Below are 14735 nucleotides of genomic sequence, written 5' to 3'. Positions count from 1 at the left end.
CGAGTGTGCATGCATGCGTGGTGTCCTGCATATGAGCAAGGGTTTCACAGGCTCTCCTGTGTTTCCTGATACCTGCGTCATACAGGCCAGGTCTTAGTGGGAAATAAGGGACCTTGGACTAATAAACTGTGGGCCTCAGGAGGCTGGCAGCTCTCTGCAGCTTCATTCTGGCAATCTGTGACTAAGCTGTTTGGCTGGTAGAACATGCATTGTGAGTTGTTACCACACTCATTAAGATATAAAAATAGAACCACTATTGTATGCTAATTGCCTCCCTCAATTAAGCCCCGCCCCCACAGCCTGGTGTTCAGGGACCTGTTCACTCTTAGCTCCTCTCCTCTCTCTGCCACAGCTGAATCTCTAGCCACTACTCACACAAGCTGGCATTTCCCATTAGCCAATTCTGATGGGTTCTTTTTTGCCTGCCATAATTCATTTCTGCATCCATTAGCCAAACAGATCATATTTATCCCTCCTGCCTGGACCTGCCTAGGTTCCTTTAACTCAATAAAGTGCATTACTGGCTATATGCACAGTCACCTAGACAGTGTTTTTACAACACTAGAGCCCTGGCCAAGTTCCACTTGAACTTTGAACCGCAGAGGCAAGGCATTGGTACAGTTCTGTGGGTTCCTCCTCACACCCCCGCATTCCTCCTCAGGCTCTCCTTATCTGTCTCCTATACCCAGAGAGATCCTGGGGATTCCCTTTGGGCTCCTTTGTAGCCTCCAGCAAGAATTGGCCCAGAAGTGGATAAAGCCAAGACTGGGCTGCTCTCTCCACTAACCTCCCTCCTCAGTCTCCTGCTGTGACTTCCAGCTGCCTCTCTGCTACCAGGCTATGCCAAAACCCTTAGGTTGAGGAACTGACCCCCCCTGGGAACTGCAAACAAAAGGTTGTCTTTCACTGTATCTCCTCTTCCCAGGGTCCTCCTGTTCAGGCTGACTGAGGACCAGAGCTTGCTAAACTGTAGCTTCTCTACCCTGAGGACCACCAGAGAGAGCTTGCTAAATTGTAGCTTCTCTGCCCTGACCTAGGATCACCAGAGCTTGCTAAACTGTTGCTTCTCTACCTTACTATGTCAATACTGGCTGGTGTCTGGTGGACTTTGGGTGCAGACTAAGCATTGACCCCTCACCTGGTCCCACACCCTACTGCCAGATGAGTAAACTCATTGGCTCTCAACTTCACTGGAAGTACAACCTGAGGCTTCAAACGTCAGCAATTAAGTCAGAGTATCTGAGAGCAGAGGCCCAGACAGGTTATTTTGGCTCTCACACCTTATAACTCATGATAATATTTTCCTATGTACACAGTAATTTCCATAGTGTAGCAATGCCGTGAGAGCCAGGTTGAGAGACTTTGTCAGCTTTCCCTGTACATTCAGCTGAGAGCTGAAACCATCCCCAGCTATAATGCAGACCTAAGTATACGGTTAGGTTTCTGAAACAGTAAGTTTTTCTTTGTTCTTAGAGACTTATTAAATTTCTATGTCTTTCATCATCGTTGTTGTTTTATTATTTGCTTGTTTAGGGATTTTTTTTCTTTACAAGATGATGTGCACCCCAGAGTCTTAAACTCATTCTATAGCTGAAAATGACCTTGAGCTCTCAGAGTCTTAAACTCGTTCTATAGCTGAAAATGACCTTGAGCTCCCAGAGTCTTAAACTCGTTCTATAGCTGAAAATGACCTTGAGCTCCTGTTCCTCTAGCTTCTAAGTGTTCTGGGCTTGCCAGGTATGCACACCCTGTCAAGCCCCCATCCCACAACCTATCCCCCTATACTTCTCTGGCTTTTCGAATACTTGGCAAGTACTCTACCACTGAGCTATGTCACCAAAAATATATACAACTTAAACAGAGTGTCTGCCCTGCTTCATGGCTCTGTTCTGGTCCTACTCCTTCCACTCCACCCTACCCACCCTGGGTTGTCACCTGCACAGCGGTGGTGGAACCTGTAGGGCCTCCAGGATTAGGGGCACAGCGGTCGGCATGTCCATGACAGAAGCAACTCCCCTGTAGACGTAGCTGTGATACTGCAAAGTAGGCGCTGGGTGGATAGGAGCCCCTCTGGGGCACAGGGGCCAGCTTGGTGAAGTTGACTCTCAAGTTCGTGATGTCTCCTAGTTCTGAGAGTGGCACCAGCAAAGAGGAGAGGTAAAAATAAAGACAGGAAGTTAAAGGCCAATGGAATCTCCTTTCCTACCTTCCCATCAGACCACAGACATCCCTCCCTCAGCCTTCTCGAAGCATCTCCCTGGAGGGTGTGTGAAACAAGCAGTACTTCCCAGCCATACTGGGGAAAGTAAGAGGGAACTGGAAGTTTCAGTGACCCAGGTTCCAGGCTGTTTCCTACCCCCATCCCCAAGGCCCATGGAAAAGATGGGGACTCAAACAAACCTTGAATCTTTTTACTTTGAGATGCAGGGATGGCTGATGCCAAATCCATAAGGTTAAGTTGGACCTGATCAGAGAGAAGAAAGGTTGGGACTGTGGAGAATGACAATGTGCAGGAAGCTTAGGAGCCTTCCTTCCCCTTCATCCTCATTCCCCTTGCACCCCTTTTCAAACCTGAGACAAACTGTGCTATTAGGCCTGCACCTGTGCTAGTAGACCAGATGACCACTGGACCCTAAAAGAGCATACACAGGGTGTGTGTGTGTGTGTGTGTGTGTGTGTGTGTGTGTGTTGTAAAATACAGGTCTACCAAGAATGTCCTGCTATATCATCTAAGACAGAGGAGGGCTTGTGCAATACTAACTTTTTTATTTTTATTTTTATTTTTAAGTTAAAGGGCTTTATTGTTGTTGTTGGTGGTGGTGGTGGTGCTGGTGGTACTGGTGGTGGTAGTGTGTGTGTGTGTGTGTGTGTGTGTGTGTGTGTGTGTGTGTGTGTGTGTTAAATGATGCATATGGAGTGCTTGGTGTGCCATGTGTATGGAGACCAGAGGACAACTCAGTGGAGTTGGTTTTCTCATTTGAGCCTTACTTGGGTTCTGGTGATCACACGTCACCAGGCTTGCATGACAAGCACTTGATTCACACTCAGCCATCTCGCCAGCCTTACTGTTAGCTTTTTACATTAGTTTACACAACAATAAGCTTTGTCAGACATTTTCATGCACAGGAGGTGGTAACTTTCTAGTGACTGGATAGTGCTGGCCGCCCTCCCTGGTCACCCTCAGTTTTGAGTGTGCTTTTATTTATTCTACAAACCGCTCACCATATGTGACTTGGCATATCCCACCAAGTTTTCATTTCAACCCCCTACAAATGAGGAAGAAGCCTTGGTCTCTGCTCAGGGTTAGGAACAAGCGGGCACAAAGGCTGAGTGAAAATTTAACCAAGTAGCTTGGCAGTTCTCAACCTGTGGTCGCAACTCCTTAGGATTGAATGGTCTTTTCACAAGGGTTGCCTAAGGCCATTAGAAAACACAGATATTTACATTAAAATTCATAATGATAGTGATTGTGTTATGAAGATTACAGTTATAAAGCAGCAATGAAAATAATTTTATGTTTGGGGTTACTGCAACATGAAGGAATCAGAAGGTTGAGGACCACTATTAGGTAGACACAAGGAAATCTGCAGCCACAGGGGGGCAGCACTCAGCCTGCCCGTCACCTGAGCTGCTTCTCTTCTGAGGGAAAAGGAAGCTATAGCCTCCTCCACATAGAATGGGGTATGCTTTGGGAAAGAGTTTGACCATATAGGGAAAATTCCCAGAGAAAGTTCTGGGCGTTTTTAGAGGCAAGTTGTAATTTTTACTGCAGCTGTCTTTGGAGCTCTGGGTTATTCTTGAATTCCCCTACAATCTGGCAGAGTGATAGATTAAAACAAAAAACTCATTTTTGCAGTAACTCTTTTGAAAGTGAAATTACATGTGTTTTTTGCTCACTTGTATGTAAGTAGCCACCCCAAAAATCTTACGACAAAGCCCACAGAGGGATCCCACGAGCCCTATAGGAGGAAGCTGGGGAAAGTTAGAGCTGAGGATGCCAGAGATATGGCAAGATGTTTCTGGAAGGTCCCAGCAAGATGACCTGACCTGACACGTTATGACTTGACTGGGAGATACAGGCTCCCTCCCTTTGACTGCTGGTTCAGGTCCCCTGTACCTACCTTTCCCCCAGTCAGATGCCCATTAGGCCTCTGGGACAAGGGCCGGCACCGGACGTCCTGCCAGTTCTTGGGCTGGCCCTGGTGGACCTGGGGAAAGGTGCTGGCACAGTCTGTCGCCAGGTACTGGTACACCCTCCATGTCTTGCCAAAGTCAGAAGAGCGCTCAATCAACATGCCAGCTGGCATGAGACCCTGGAGAGACATGGGGCAGAGATGTAGAGCAGGGTTGAGTGACAGAGGGAAAAAGGTACTGGTGGTATTCCAAGGGGGACACAACTACAGAAGCAGGCTCCTGCAGAGAAGAGAGAGAGATGGCCCAGCAAGAGCAAGGACTGTAGAAAGTGACAGGTGTCAGTGCCCCACCCCCATCCCAAGCCACCCTACCATCACGTTCAGCCTCCCCATTGGTCCCAAAGCAACAGGACTGAGTGATCACAGGCTGAAACCTCTAAGCCTGTGACCCAAATCATTCCCCTTCTCCTGTTAAGCTCTTCTGTATTTTGGGTGTCTTGTCACAGTGACAGAATGAAGACCAACACACCCACCCTTCTTGAACAAACCCTAACCTGAGCTTGTGTGCAAAGGCTCTGTGCTCCTTGCTTGGCCCTCACCAGCTCCCACCTCAGTGAGCCTATCCCCTCTTCAATCTTTCCACTGGTCTCCTGCTTGAAACACTCCTCCCTTGCGGGTTCCTTCCCATTGTTTATTGGAAGTATAAATGTCACTTCTGCTTGGAGATTTTTTTTATACCTATCTAACTTGCATTCTTTTCTGCCCATGTTTTTCATGCTGTGTTTCCCAGTCTAGCTTCTGACTTCCCTCAGAAACAGCACCATTGTCCTGACTAGTCAATTCTCTGCTTTCTAGGCAGGATTTCTCAGCTCCAACATAGCTCCTATTTGGAGGTTGAACAAAGGAGCCATCAGCCTGCCCTGTGAACTGCAAGATGCTCATCAGAATCTCTGACCTTGGCCCACTGCCGTACCCACAGATGTGACCACCAAAGGCGTCTCCAGAAACTGACAGAAGCCCTCCCCCTACTCATCACAATGCCACTGAATCCAGCTTCATCGTGACTTCATTTTAAACATCTTTCTATTTCTAACACACAATGCCAGTTCTACCGTATGTGCGTGACCAAACCTGACACATGAATGGGAGACAGTAGAGCAGTGAAAGCATTTAACAATATCCGAGCTAACACTGCCTTTCAAAACTGTCACCTTGAGAGACTGGGCTTCTGTTCAAACACTGCTGGCATTTCTCAAAATACTTTGACCTTTTGTAGGGCAGGGCCCTCAGAGCCAACTTCCTCAGCCATACAAGAAACTGGGTCCTGTTACACTTCACCCCACACTCTGGAGAATCTTATAGATTTTCCTGATTGTCTCGTCTTATTAACGAAACTTTATCCTTTTGCGCTTGACTATTTCTGTAGAAAGAATAAAATTAGATCCTCTCATGACCTGTCACGAATGAATGGAAACCATTGGCTCTAGGAGGAGAGTTAAGCCTCCATCACTTTGAAATAATGTCACAGATCATCAGTTCATCAATGGATTGATACACTGGTTCCATCAGAGTCCTCATGATGTAATTACCTCTTGATGACTAGGACCACCCAATGGGGACCAAGCCATCAGCACGTGAGCTATTTTAGGGACATTTTATATCCAAATCATAAAAAGCAACCAAGCCCAGTGGAAGTTGTATGAGCCAGAATAGAGTTGATTAAACAGGTTGAAGACGTTGTCTGCAGAGAGGACCAGGGTCTGCAACTGCAACATGACCAGAACAAGGGGCTGGGAAGGAGCCTTCTTCTCCTGGTGGCCAGCCATCTGTTGCTACCATAATGTAAGATCCTAGTGAGTGTCCCTACTCTGAAAGAGGCCCCCAAGCACATGATACCACCATTCCAGTTTAGGGAGATAAAGCACTGTATTCTTCTGTCAGTCCAGGTCCCTCTCCTATCCCCTGAGGTCCTTAAGAGCAAACCTTAAAATCCATCATTATGTCCTGAAGCTGCATCCTCTTGTCTAGGTCCAGTTGAAGAGAGACAGGGTTCACATCTGGAAGGACAAGAAAAGTTAGACAAGATGATCTCCCCGACACCCTCAAAGGCCTTGATAACATCAGCTCTGGGTAGCCAGAGCATCTCTAACCTTGACTGAGCCACCTCTGGGAACGGAGCAGACCAGTGTGTTTCTGCTTGTGTTATATATTCAAGTCTGCCCTTGTCAGGTGGTGATATCATCACTGACACCTCTGATACCTCAGAGGATCCTAGCCTGTCCGTCATAAACAGATTCGTTCCCAAGACACAAGTCCTTCCATGCACCCACCCACAGAGACAAGGGCAAAGTGAAGCAGATGTGGTTTTCTCCCAGCACACTTCCTCATTTACCCCCAAAGTAAAGCTGGAAGGTTCTGCCTGCCCACCTCCCACACCCATTGCCACAGAAATCCCAATAAATCATCTTGGAACACCTCCGTGTGCCCCAGCCTGTGGAGCTCCTGCACGTAGCAGGTCCTCACCATTCTGGGACTGCCACCAGCGCATGGGGCCTGAAGACGATACGACGTTCTCCACTCGGTGACTGTTGTAGTTGCGAGGCAGCCTGGAGTCACACTTGCAGCATTTCATCTGCCACTGTGGGGGAGGGAAGTGGCACAGCTCAGCCGTGGGTCCTTGCAGGGCTCTCCCCTATGTGCTGGGGGGAACCTAGCACATGTCTTCATCTGGAATTCCACCCTCAGAGGACCTGCCAATGCCACTAACACTAAGAAAGATGAATTTCTTATCCCAGGGCCACTGGCCATCACTTAGTTTAATTCTGTGGTCTTCCTAGGTACAGCAAAGCAAACCGATGTTGGGTTTGGGGAAGGGGCACACAATCTTGACTTGTGCCATTGCCTTAAAACTGCAGAGGTGGGATATGTGCAGGGGGGAGGAGGGAGGAACCAACATTGACTTAGCATCTATTGTGTCAGGGAACACAGAAGAGAACAAGGGAATTGGAGGATCTGGTGCTGGTTCCATTATTCTTCCTCCCTGACCCTGTCCTTTTACTCAGTAAGCTGAGTGAGGGTTGAATTAGAGTCATTCTTCGAGTATTTGTTGAGCACGTCCCATGTGCCAGGCATAGCATTGGGCTCTGGAGGTTGCACCTCTCTTTGAGGAAGCCCACAGTTGGCTACCATTTCCCAGCTCCAAGATGCCCTGTCCACAGGAGAGAAGTGAGTTGTCTCAGTTCCTGTTCTTGTTGCTGTAATAAGATCTCCGACCAATCAACTTAATAAAGAGTTTATTCAAGATACGCTCTGCCCTTGTCAGATCTCTCCGACCATCGCTAAAGCCTCTGCTTCCTCAGAGGATTTCAACTTGTGTGTCACTAAGATCAGTTCCCAATGCCCAAGTCCCTCCAGACAACCAAGCAGAGGTCCTCCCTCATACGCCCTCTTCCCGGCCTCAGTGAGCCCTTCTGCCAATAGAGGGAACCAGCCCATCGTACTGGTGAAGTCAAAGCTGCAGGAGCTTCTGGGTGCTCACATCACATCCACAGTCAAAGTGCAGCATGGGGCTGCTCTCAGCACTTTCCCCACTTTATGTAGCCCAGGAGCTCAGTCAAACCCACAGTTAACATAATCAAGGTTACCCCACACAGGCATGCCCCAAATGCTGGACTCGTGCTAATGTCCATCAAGCTGACAACACTAAGTACACAACTGTCTTCCTGAGGCAGGCCTAGTAAACAATACCCACACCTCCCGTGCCCCATACCTCCCTCTGAGCGGGACATGGGACTGAACTACAGAGCTATGTGGATGGACTCCAGGTCAAGGCAGAGATAACGGAGAAATGTGGGTGACCAGAGGGGTGGTTCGTCTCTGAGTCTGTGCCTAGGAGCACACCACTCCCTACAGTCACAGTGTGGCCCTGCCCCAGCTTCCTCGGGCTCCACACACAAGCACCTGCTCTCTCTGAGTAGCCATAACCCCAAACCCTGCCCCAAATCCAAGAGCACAACCCACAGGGCTCAAAGTTCCCTCCCGAGTAGAAGCAAGGCTTGGGCAAGACTGGGCTTTGCTGATTCTCCACACATCCCAGGCCTCTAATCTCACCTCATCAGCTTCCAGCTGCTCAGACTTAGCCGCGTGCAGGGAAGGCTACATGCTGCCTGATCAGTGTCCTATGCATGGGGACCTCTGCTCAGGCTCACGTGACCATGCTGGACCTGCTCATGAGCTATGGACTCTCTCCTGCCAGCACCATGTTTCCTCTGTGCGCTCACAGCACTGGCCCAGAAAAGAAGGGGAACTGAGTGTCCTGCTCCCAGGGCCTCAGCTCTCCTCCACACTTCTTATTTCCTAGTCCTAGTCAGTGAAGGAACAGTACTCTCACCTTTCCTTATCACAGCTAAAATGGCCTAGTAAACCAGACTGTGCCTACCACTTACCAGCCATTTTCCATCCTGGGCATAGCCACCTGGATTTCTCTTACCACACATCTCCACTTGCTGCGCTATATACTTTCTGTTGATTTCTGTCGACTGTTCCTTCTACAGTGTATTCTCCATAAGAACGATGGCTTGTATTCCTTCCCCCACTGCCTCCCAGCATAGACGCATAGAGAAAGTGCCAGGACACCGCTAGCTCTGACTAAGCACTTGCTGAATGAATGAATGAATGAATGAATGAATGAATGAATGAATGAATGGATGAGCAATGATTGGCAATGCTCAACATGTGCCAACTATTTTCATCCGCACGATCAATAAGCTGTCTCTTTCCTGACCTCAGCATGTCTGAAAGGAGTGGAGAGGAAGTAAGGAATCGGGTATTAAGGTTAAGCCACGTGCCTATGCCACCAGCTGCTCAAGGACGCTAAAGCAAGAGGATAGCTTAAACTCAAGTTTGGTGTGTCAGAGTAGGCAACGTAACAAGACTCTTAAGAAAATGAAATTAACTGAGGGAGTTCTGGCCAGGTATCAAGAACTGTATTAGATCATTTCAATGTCAATATCAGAGCCTATTTAAGAGGTCTGGTGGTAGAATGGTTGCCTAGAATACACAAAGCTCTGGGTCTGATCCCTAGTAGAGAAAAGCTAGGCATGCTGGCACATGCTTGCAATCCTAGCCCTGAGTAGCATGAAAATCAGAAGTTCAAAGTCCTCCTTAGGTATACAGTGAGTTCAATACCAGCCTGGGCTAAAAGAGACCTTGTATCAAAACAAACCCCCAAAAAACAAAATGAAACAAACAAACAAAGAAAAAAGAATTAAAAAAAAAAACAATTGAATTTCACAGCAGCCCTTTGAGGAAACAGTATTTCTCTATTTCACCCCAAGGAAGCTGCTGAGTGACAGACATCGACAAAAGCATGTTGCCTCGTCCACAGAGCGCCTAGCAGGGCTCGTGCTGACCCTCAAGATGACCTTGGGGAAGCCCATAGCAGAGAGCATTCTGGGAAATACCCAGCTTCTCCAGCCAACTCAGTGTAGCTGCCATGGAGATGAGAGATGTACCACTAGCTAAAATGCCTGGGCATTCAGCGTCATCTTTTCTGGGCAAGAGAAGACTAGAGCAGGAGGCCCCTCTAGACCCTATTTGGTCCTTGGCGAGGGAGTGAGTCCTTCCCCTCACTCTGCCCCACCTCATAAGCATATTTTCCACTCCACTCTGTCTGCACTCAGCACATGTCCGGAGGAGAGACAAGGGCCAGCTGCCTTCTGGCAAATGCTGTCACCCGAGCTCCCCACCCCAGGCTGGGAGCTGAGCCCATCCCTTGCTGGCCACGGCAGCACGCAATACAAGGCTCTTTCTTTCTTAGCCTAGGACATTGTACAAGGAGCCCGAGATGGTAGAAATGGCCTTGGTGCTCCCAACTGACAGTTATGTAATTATTAAAGAGTTTATGAAAACTGTGCAATTGCATGGGGACGGGATTACATTACAATGTTTTATGGGTTAAAGGTAAACCTAAATTCATACATACATATGATATAATCTCAGATATATTTTTTAAAGAACAGACTACATTTGGAAGGAAATATGCCAACATAGTAGGGAAAAAACACACACACAAAATTGCCAATACTCATCTATTTTGACCTATAAGCATAGAGCTCAACTTAATATCTCTCTAACAGGATTGTAGGTGACTCCTTCCCCCTTCTGGTTAGTTTTTGATATGTTTAAACTTTTATGTATTTAGTATTGACTTTTATATGTAGGAATATAGACAGGATTATAAATAAAATATGTTAAAGATATTCAGTGTCAGTATGGGCTCGTTGCTCTGAACTGTCCTCAGTCATAAAGAGAGCATGGGGGCCTCAAGCCATCTCCACCACCCTTCCACGTGTACAGGTACTGATGAGGGATCGGATGACTTCCTGGGCTCAGACACTAAGGGTTTCATGTCTGGTAAAACAGCTGAACAGGGAATTGGCTTTGCGCTCAAAGAGAAGCTAAGCCCCAGCTCCACACAAGTATTTTAAGTAGCTATGCTGTCAACTCACCAGCACGATGGGCCTGAAATAGAACAGCTACAATAGAAGCTCGATTGAAGAGAAGCTGTGTGCCTTCCCTCTGGCCTCAGTTTCCTTTTCTGAATAGCATGTGTGTGTTAGTGTGTATGAAGCTCTTCTCACAGGTCCTATGTGCCCCTTTTGCTGAGAGTAATGGCTGCTCCCAGCAGCTGCTGCCTCCCTCCCTGGGTCACGTAGCCAGCATACTCTCTGTGTGCTATCCAAGAGATGCTGCATTCTTATCAGTCCAGCCTGCCAGGCCTCCAGCCAGTTTGGCTCCTGCTTTCTCTCCAGCTGGAGAGGCTGGACTTTCTCCTGGAGCCTTCTAGAATCTGAGCAATCTGGCTGAAAGACAAGTTCTTCCAGAGAGCTAAACTAGGGCAGAGGAATGAACAAGAGCCTGCAGGGCCTGAATCACAGTGGAGAAGGAAGGAGCATGCATGGGAAGGCTCTGAAGAACAGTGGGGGAGAATGGGAAAGCAAGCTCTGGTTATCCGAGATGCAGTTCCCTTCAGGGATGGTCCAGGGGGCTGCTTCATGTTCATCAAAGCTACATCCAGGGTCATGGCCCTGGATGAGCCAGGGCCCGAAGGAGGAGACCAGGGACAAAATAAAACAAACCAAAAGGCCTGCTGTCTTGGAGGGAAAAAAACCATTTCTACAGAAATTAAAAAAGAAAGAAAATACATGTAAAGCACAAGATGGATGTGATGAGAAGTTGTCCTTGTCATAACATAGGTTAAAACTCCCTGGATTGAGCTTCTCATTCCAGAAAACCAAAGGACCATGGGTGTCCGGCAGGACAAAAGAATCAAGAGGAGAAGAAGACACTGACCAGAGGCCTGCTGGGAACCTGGTTCCCAGGAAAGAACTGTGGGAGGCCAGAGAAGGTACCCCACAGCCCTTCCTCAACATGGGGTTCATCAGCCTCCTGGAGTTTCCCTAGAACCAACAAAAAGCTAAAGTCAGGGCCCGCAGCAGGTACTGGGTGGGAAGAGGCGCCAGGACATTCAGCCATTTTCAATTTCTTCTCCTTTCTCATTTAGAGCAGACTGTTTAGACAGCTAGATCACTGTCTAAACTAAATTGAGAAAGGCAATTTTCCAAAGCTGATTATAGAGCCCAGACTCACCACACGCCTCCAAATTACACTACACCTGCTCTCCCGAGCACTACCAGCACACCTTTGGCTCACCCTTCCAAGACCTCGGATTCGGATATACTGCATCTTGCACGGTGGGTACTGCCAGCCTCCTGGCTGGGAAACTGATGGATGAAGTAGAGACTCATGTACCTGAGTCCATACTGCCCTGTGCCACTCTGACTAAAGGCATACAGAAGCCGCATGGCCACCGCTCCACATGACAGAGACTAAGTAGATTTTTCTAAACACTGCTCTCTTCTCCTCTTCACTCAAAAGGTGCAGATGCCTCTAAAACAAAGATGTCTCTAATGCTGAGAGTGGGAAGTCAATTCTACCCCTGACAATGGCTTTCTAAGTCCATGCTGTAGCCACAGAGGACCCAGCTGGCAAAGACAGCCTGGAGGACATTGCTTGAGGCATGAGGAGAATTTCCTAGAAACACCAGACCTGCATTAAAGATTCTAAAGGTGATTAGAACTGCATGACTGTGGAGAATCCGAGTGCTGTAGATTCAGAGAAGGAAAGGTCTGGGTTATCTTCAGTCTTCCCCATCTTCTGCATTGTGCCCAACACCCACTGACCGCTGGGTAAAACCTTCTAAATGCATAAGCTTAGCAGACAGCAAGCTTCCACCAGCCCAGAAGCTGAGTGTCATCAGGCAGTTCATGTGACCATTTCCACAGTGTAACTGTCACTTGGAAGAATGACCTGAATCTGAGTTCTTAGACCACAGCAACTCACACGTGACCCAGGGGGAAAAATCCCTGATTCCCTCTGAAGCAAAGGCCATGTTTGATGTTAATAAGGGCCTGGACCCCAAGAAGGGTGATGTGAGAAGTCAGGCCAGAATGTGTGCATCTCCAAGCCTTCCCTTAGGCCTTTCTCCTCTCCTCTGTCCTTTTAGCTCCACAATCCCATTCCCTTGCCCATGGTAGCCATGAGCTCACAGCCCCATACTGTGTGTGACCAGGTCTTGCTTCCCTCTGACAGTAACTATCCTGCTCCAACATTCCTTTCCATTTTCTTCCATCCCCTCATGGGTGGCACTTACTCTCTTGGGACCCTTGGCAAAAGTTCACCTATGTCTCTGATATATCGACCTTTGCTGAGGTCTAAATGGCCGACCCTCCCTGAGGGAGACTACATTAAAATAAGGAAATCTGCAGTGCCCACCCAGAAGAGTAGAACGGCAGCAGTGGGAGAAGCCTGAGCCCTTAGGCCTTTTCAGAGTTGGGGAACAGGAAAGCCAATATTTTATAGAGAAAGCAGCCCAAAACCCTTTGGAAAGAGGAGTATCTGTGGTGCATGCATGCATGTGTGTGTGCATGTGTGTGTAGTGTGAGTATGCATGTACGTGTGCATGATGGTTAATCTTCATTGCCAGCTCTACTAGGTTTGGAATCATCTAGGAAACAAACCTCTGGGTATGACTCTAAGGATGTTTCCTGGCAGTCTTGCTGAAGAGGGGAAACCCTGAACAGTGGTGACACCGTTCCACAGGGTAGCTTTCAAGACAGAATAAAAAGGAAAAGCAAGCTGAGTACAGCCTTCATCTCTGCTGCTATGACTATCCATCGTCCTGACTATGGATGCCATGTGACCAGCAGCCTCATACACGCCTGCAGCCATGATCTCCTCAACCATGATGAGTTTGGCTCAAATTGTGAGCCAAAATAAAGCCTTCCTTCAAACAATGAGTTAATAAAATAATCTATTCCTTACAGAGTTTTTGACATATATCTTGCCACACAGTAAGACACCATAAGCAGTGCAATGTGTGTGTCTGTGCTGTGGTTTGAATGAGAAATGTCCTACAGAGGTGCATGTATTTAAACCACACAGCACCCAGTCCATGGAGCTGTTTCTGACTCCTTGTTGGAGAAAATAGGTTCTCCAGACGGAGGCTTTGAGAGTGGAGAGCCTTTCCTTACTTCCTACTCTTGATTTTGTCTTCTTGTAGACGGATGAAGCATGAGCTCTCTGCTTCTTGCTCCCAAGACAGTGTCTTCCTCGTCATCATGGACTCTTTTCCTGTTGACAGAAGCTAAAATAAGCCCTTTCTTCCTTAAGACAAGAAGGGAGGGAAAGAAGGAAAGGGAGTGGAAAGAAGAGGGAGGCAGAGGGGAAAATTCCTTTGGTTATAATGTTTGATCACAGTTACAGAGAAACAGCTAATACAGTGAGTGTACACACACACACACACACACACACACACACACACACACACACACACCTCTGCCTACACATTAATCTTTCTGAAGGTCACAAAAGCAGACCATTTCCAAACAAGGAAAAGCAGGGGCTAGTGTGGGCAGAAGTGGACATGTGGGTGCTCATGTGCTTATAAGTGCTGAGGAGGAAGGTATCTCCAACTGGTTGCCGCTCTCTCCTTTGCAAGAGACTAAAATGGCAGCTGCTTGGTTTACACAGATAATTAACCTGGGGAATGTGCTGTGCAAAACTGTCATTAAGACAACGGATGATTAAGTTTCCCTCAGAAAGGAGGTGGGGTGGAGTAGGTAGAACATTTGAGAAACAGATCAGACACATGCTGTCAAAATTGTTGGAAGCAGAAAACAGGCTGGAAGCATCCTGACAAAGCTATGGACTCTGGGTCTCTGCCTCAGGAAGCCTTGCTCATGGGCAGCCATTATACAATGATCCCAAAACACCATGCAGTCCCTCTGAAAGACTGGCAGAGACGCCAGGGCTGAGCAAATGGCAAGTTTCTTATGCGGAGAAATGGTGATCCAGATTGGAGCCAGAGCTTTCCCAAAGACACAACTCTATTCTGAATCAGAACCAGGACCTCAGTCTCCAATCAGGGTTGATTGACTGTGGTTTCTCCAGCAGTCAGAGGGAGGGGCGAGGGGAGGGGGATAGGTGGGGGAAGGGGAGAGAAGGGGAATGGGGAGGGAGAGGGGGAGAGAGAGAGAAAGA

General features: G+C 47.9%; 1 protein-coding gene across 1 annotated transcript in view; it reads right to left on the bottom strand.

The window, feature by feature from the left end:
• Positions 1-14735, bottom strand: part of Lamb3 (laminin subunit beta 3) — a 39967-nt gene that overhangs the window by 16438 nt on the left and 8794 nt on the right. Inside the window, exons 2-6 of the mRNA XM_032915276.1 lie at positions 6657-6771; positions 6117-6190; positions 4122-4313; positions 2401-2464; positions 1936-2129 (exon numbers count right to left, since the gene is read on the bottom strand). Coding sequence (XP_032771167.1) covers positions 1936-2129; positions 2401-2464; positions 4122-4313; positions 6117-6190; positions 6657-6765 — 633 coding nt within the window. The 5' untranslated portion in view covers positions 6766-6771. The remainder of the gene's footprint in view (positions 1-1935; positions 2130-2400; positions 2465-4121; positions 4314-6116; positions 6191-6656; positions 6772-14735) is intronic.

The sequence above is a fragment of the Rattus rattus genome, chromosome 10, assembly GCF_011064425.1.
Source record: "Rattus rattus isolate New Zealand chromosome 10, Rrattus_CSIRO_v1, whole genome shotgun sequence".
NCBI lineage: Eukaryota > Metazoa > Chordata > Mammalia > Rodentia > Muridae > Rattus > Rattus rattus.
Note: the sequence above shows the minus strand (reverse complement) of the source record. Positions and strands in the feature narration are given on the sequence as shown.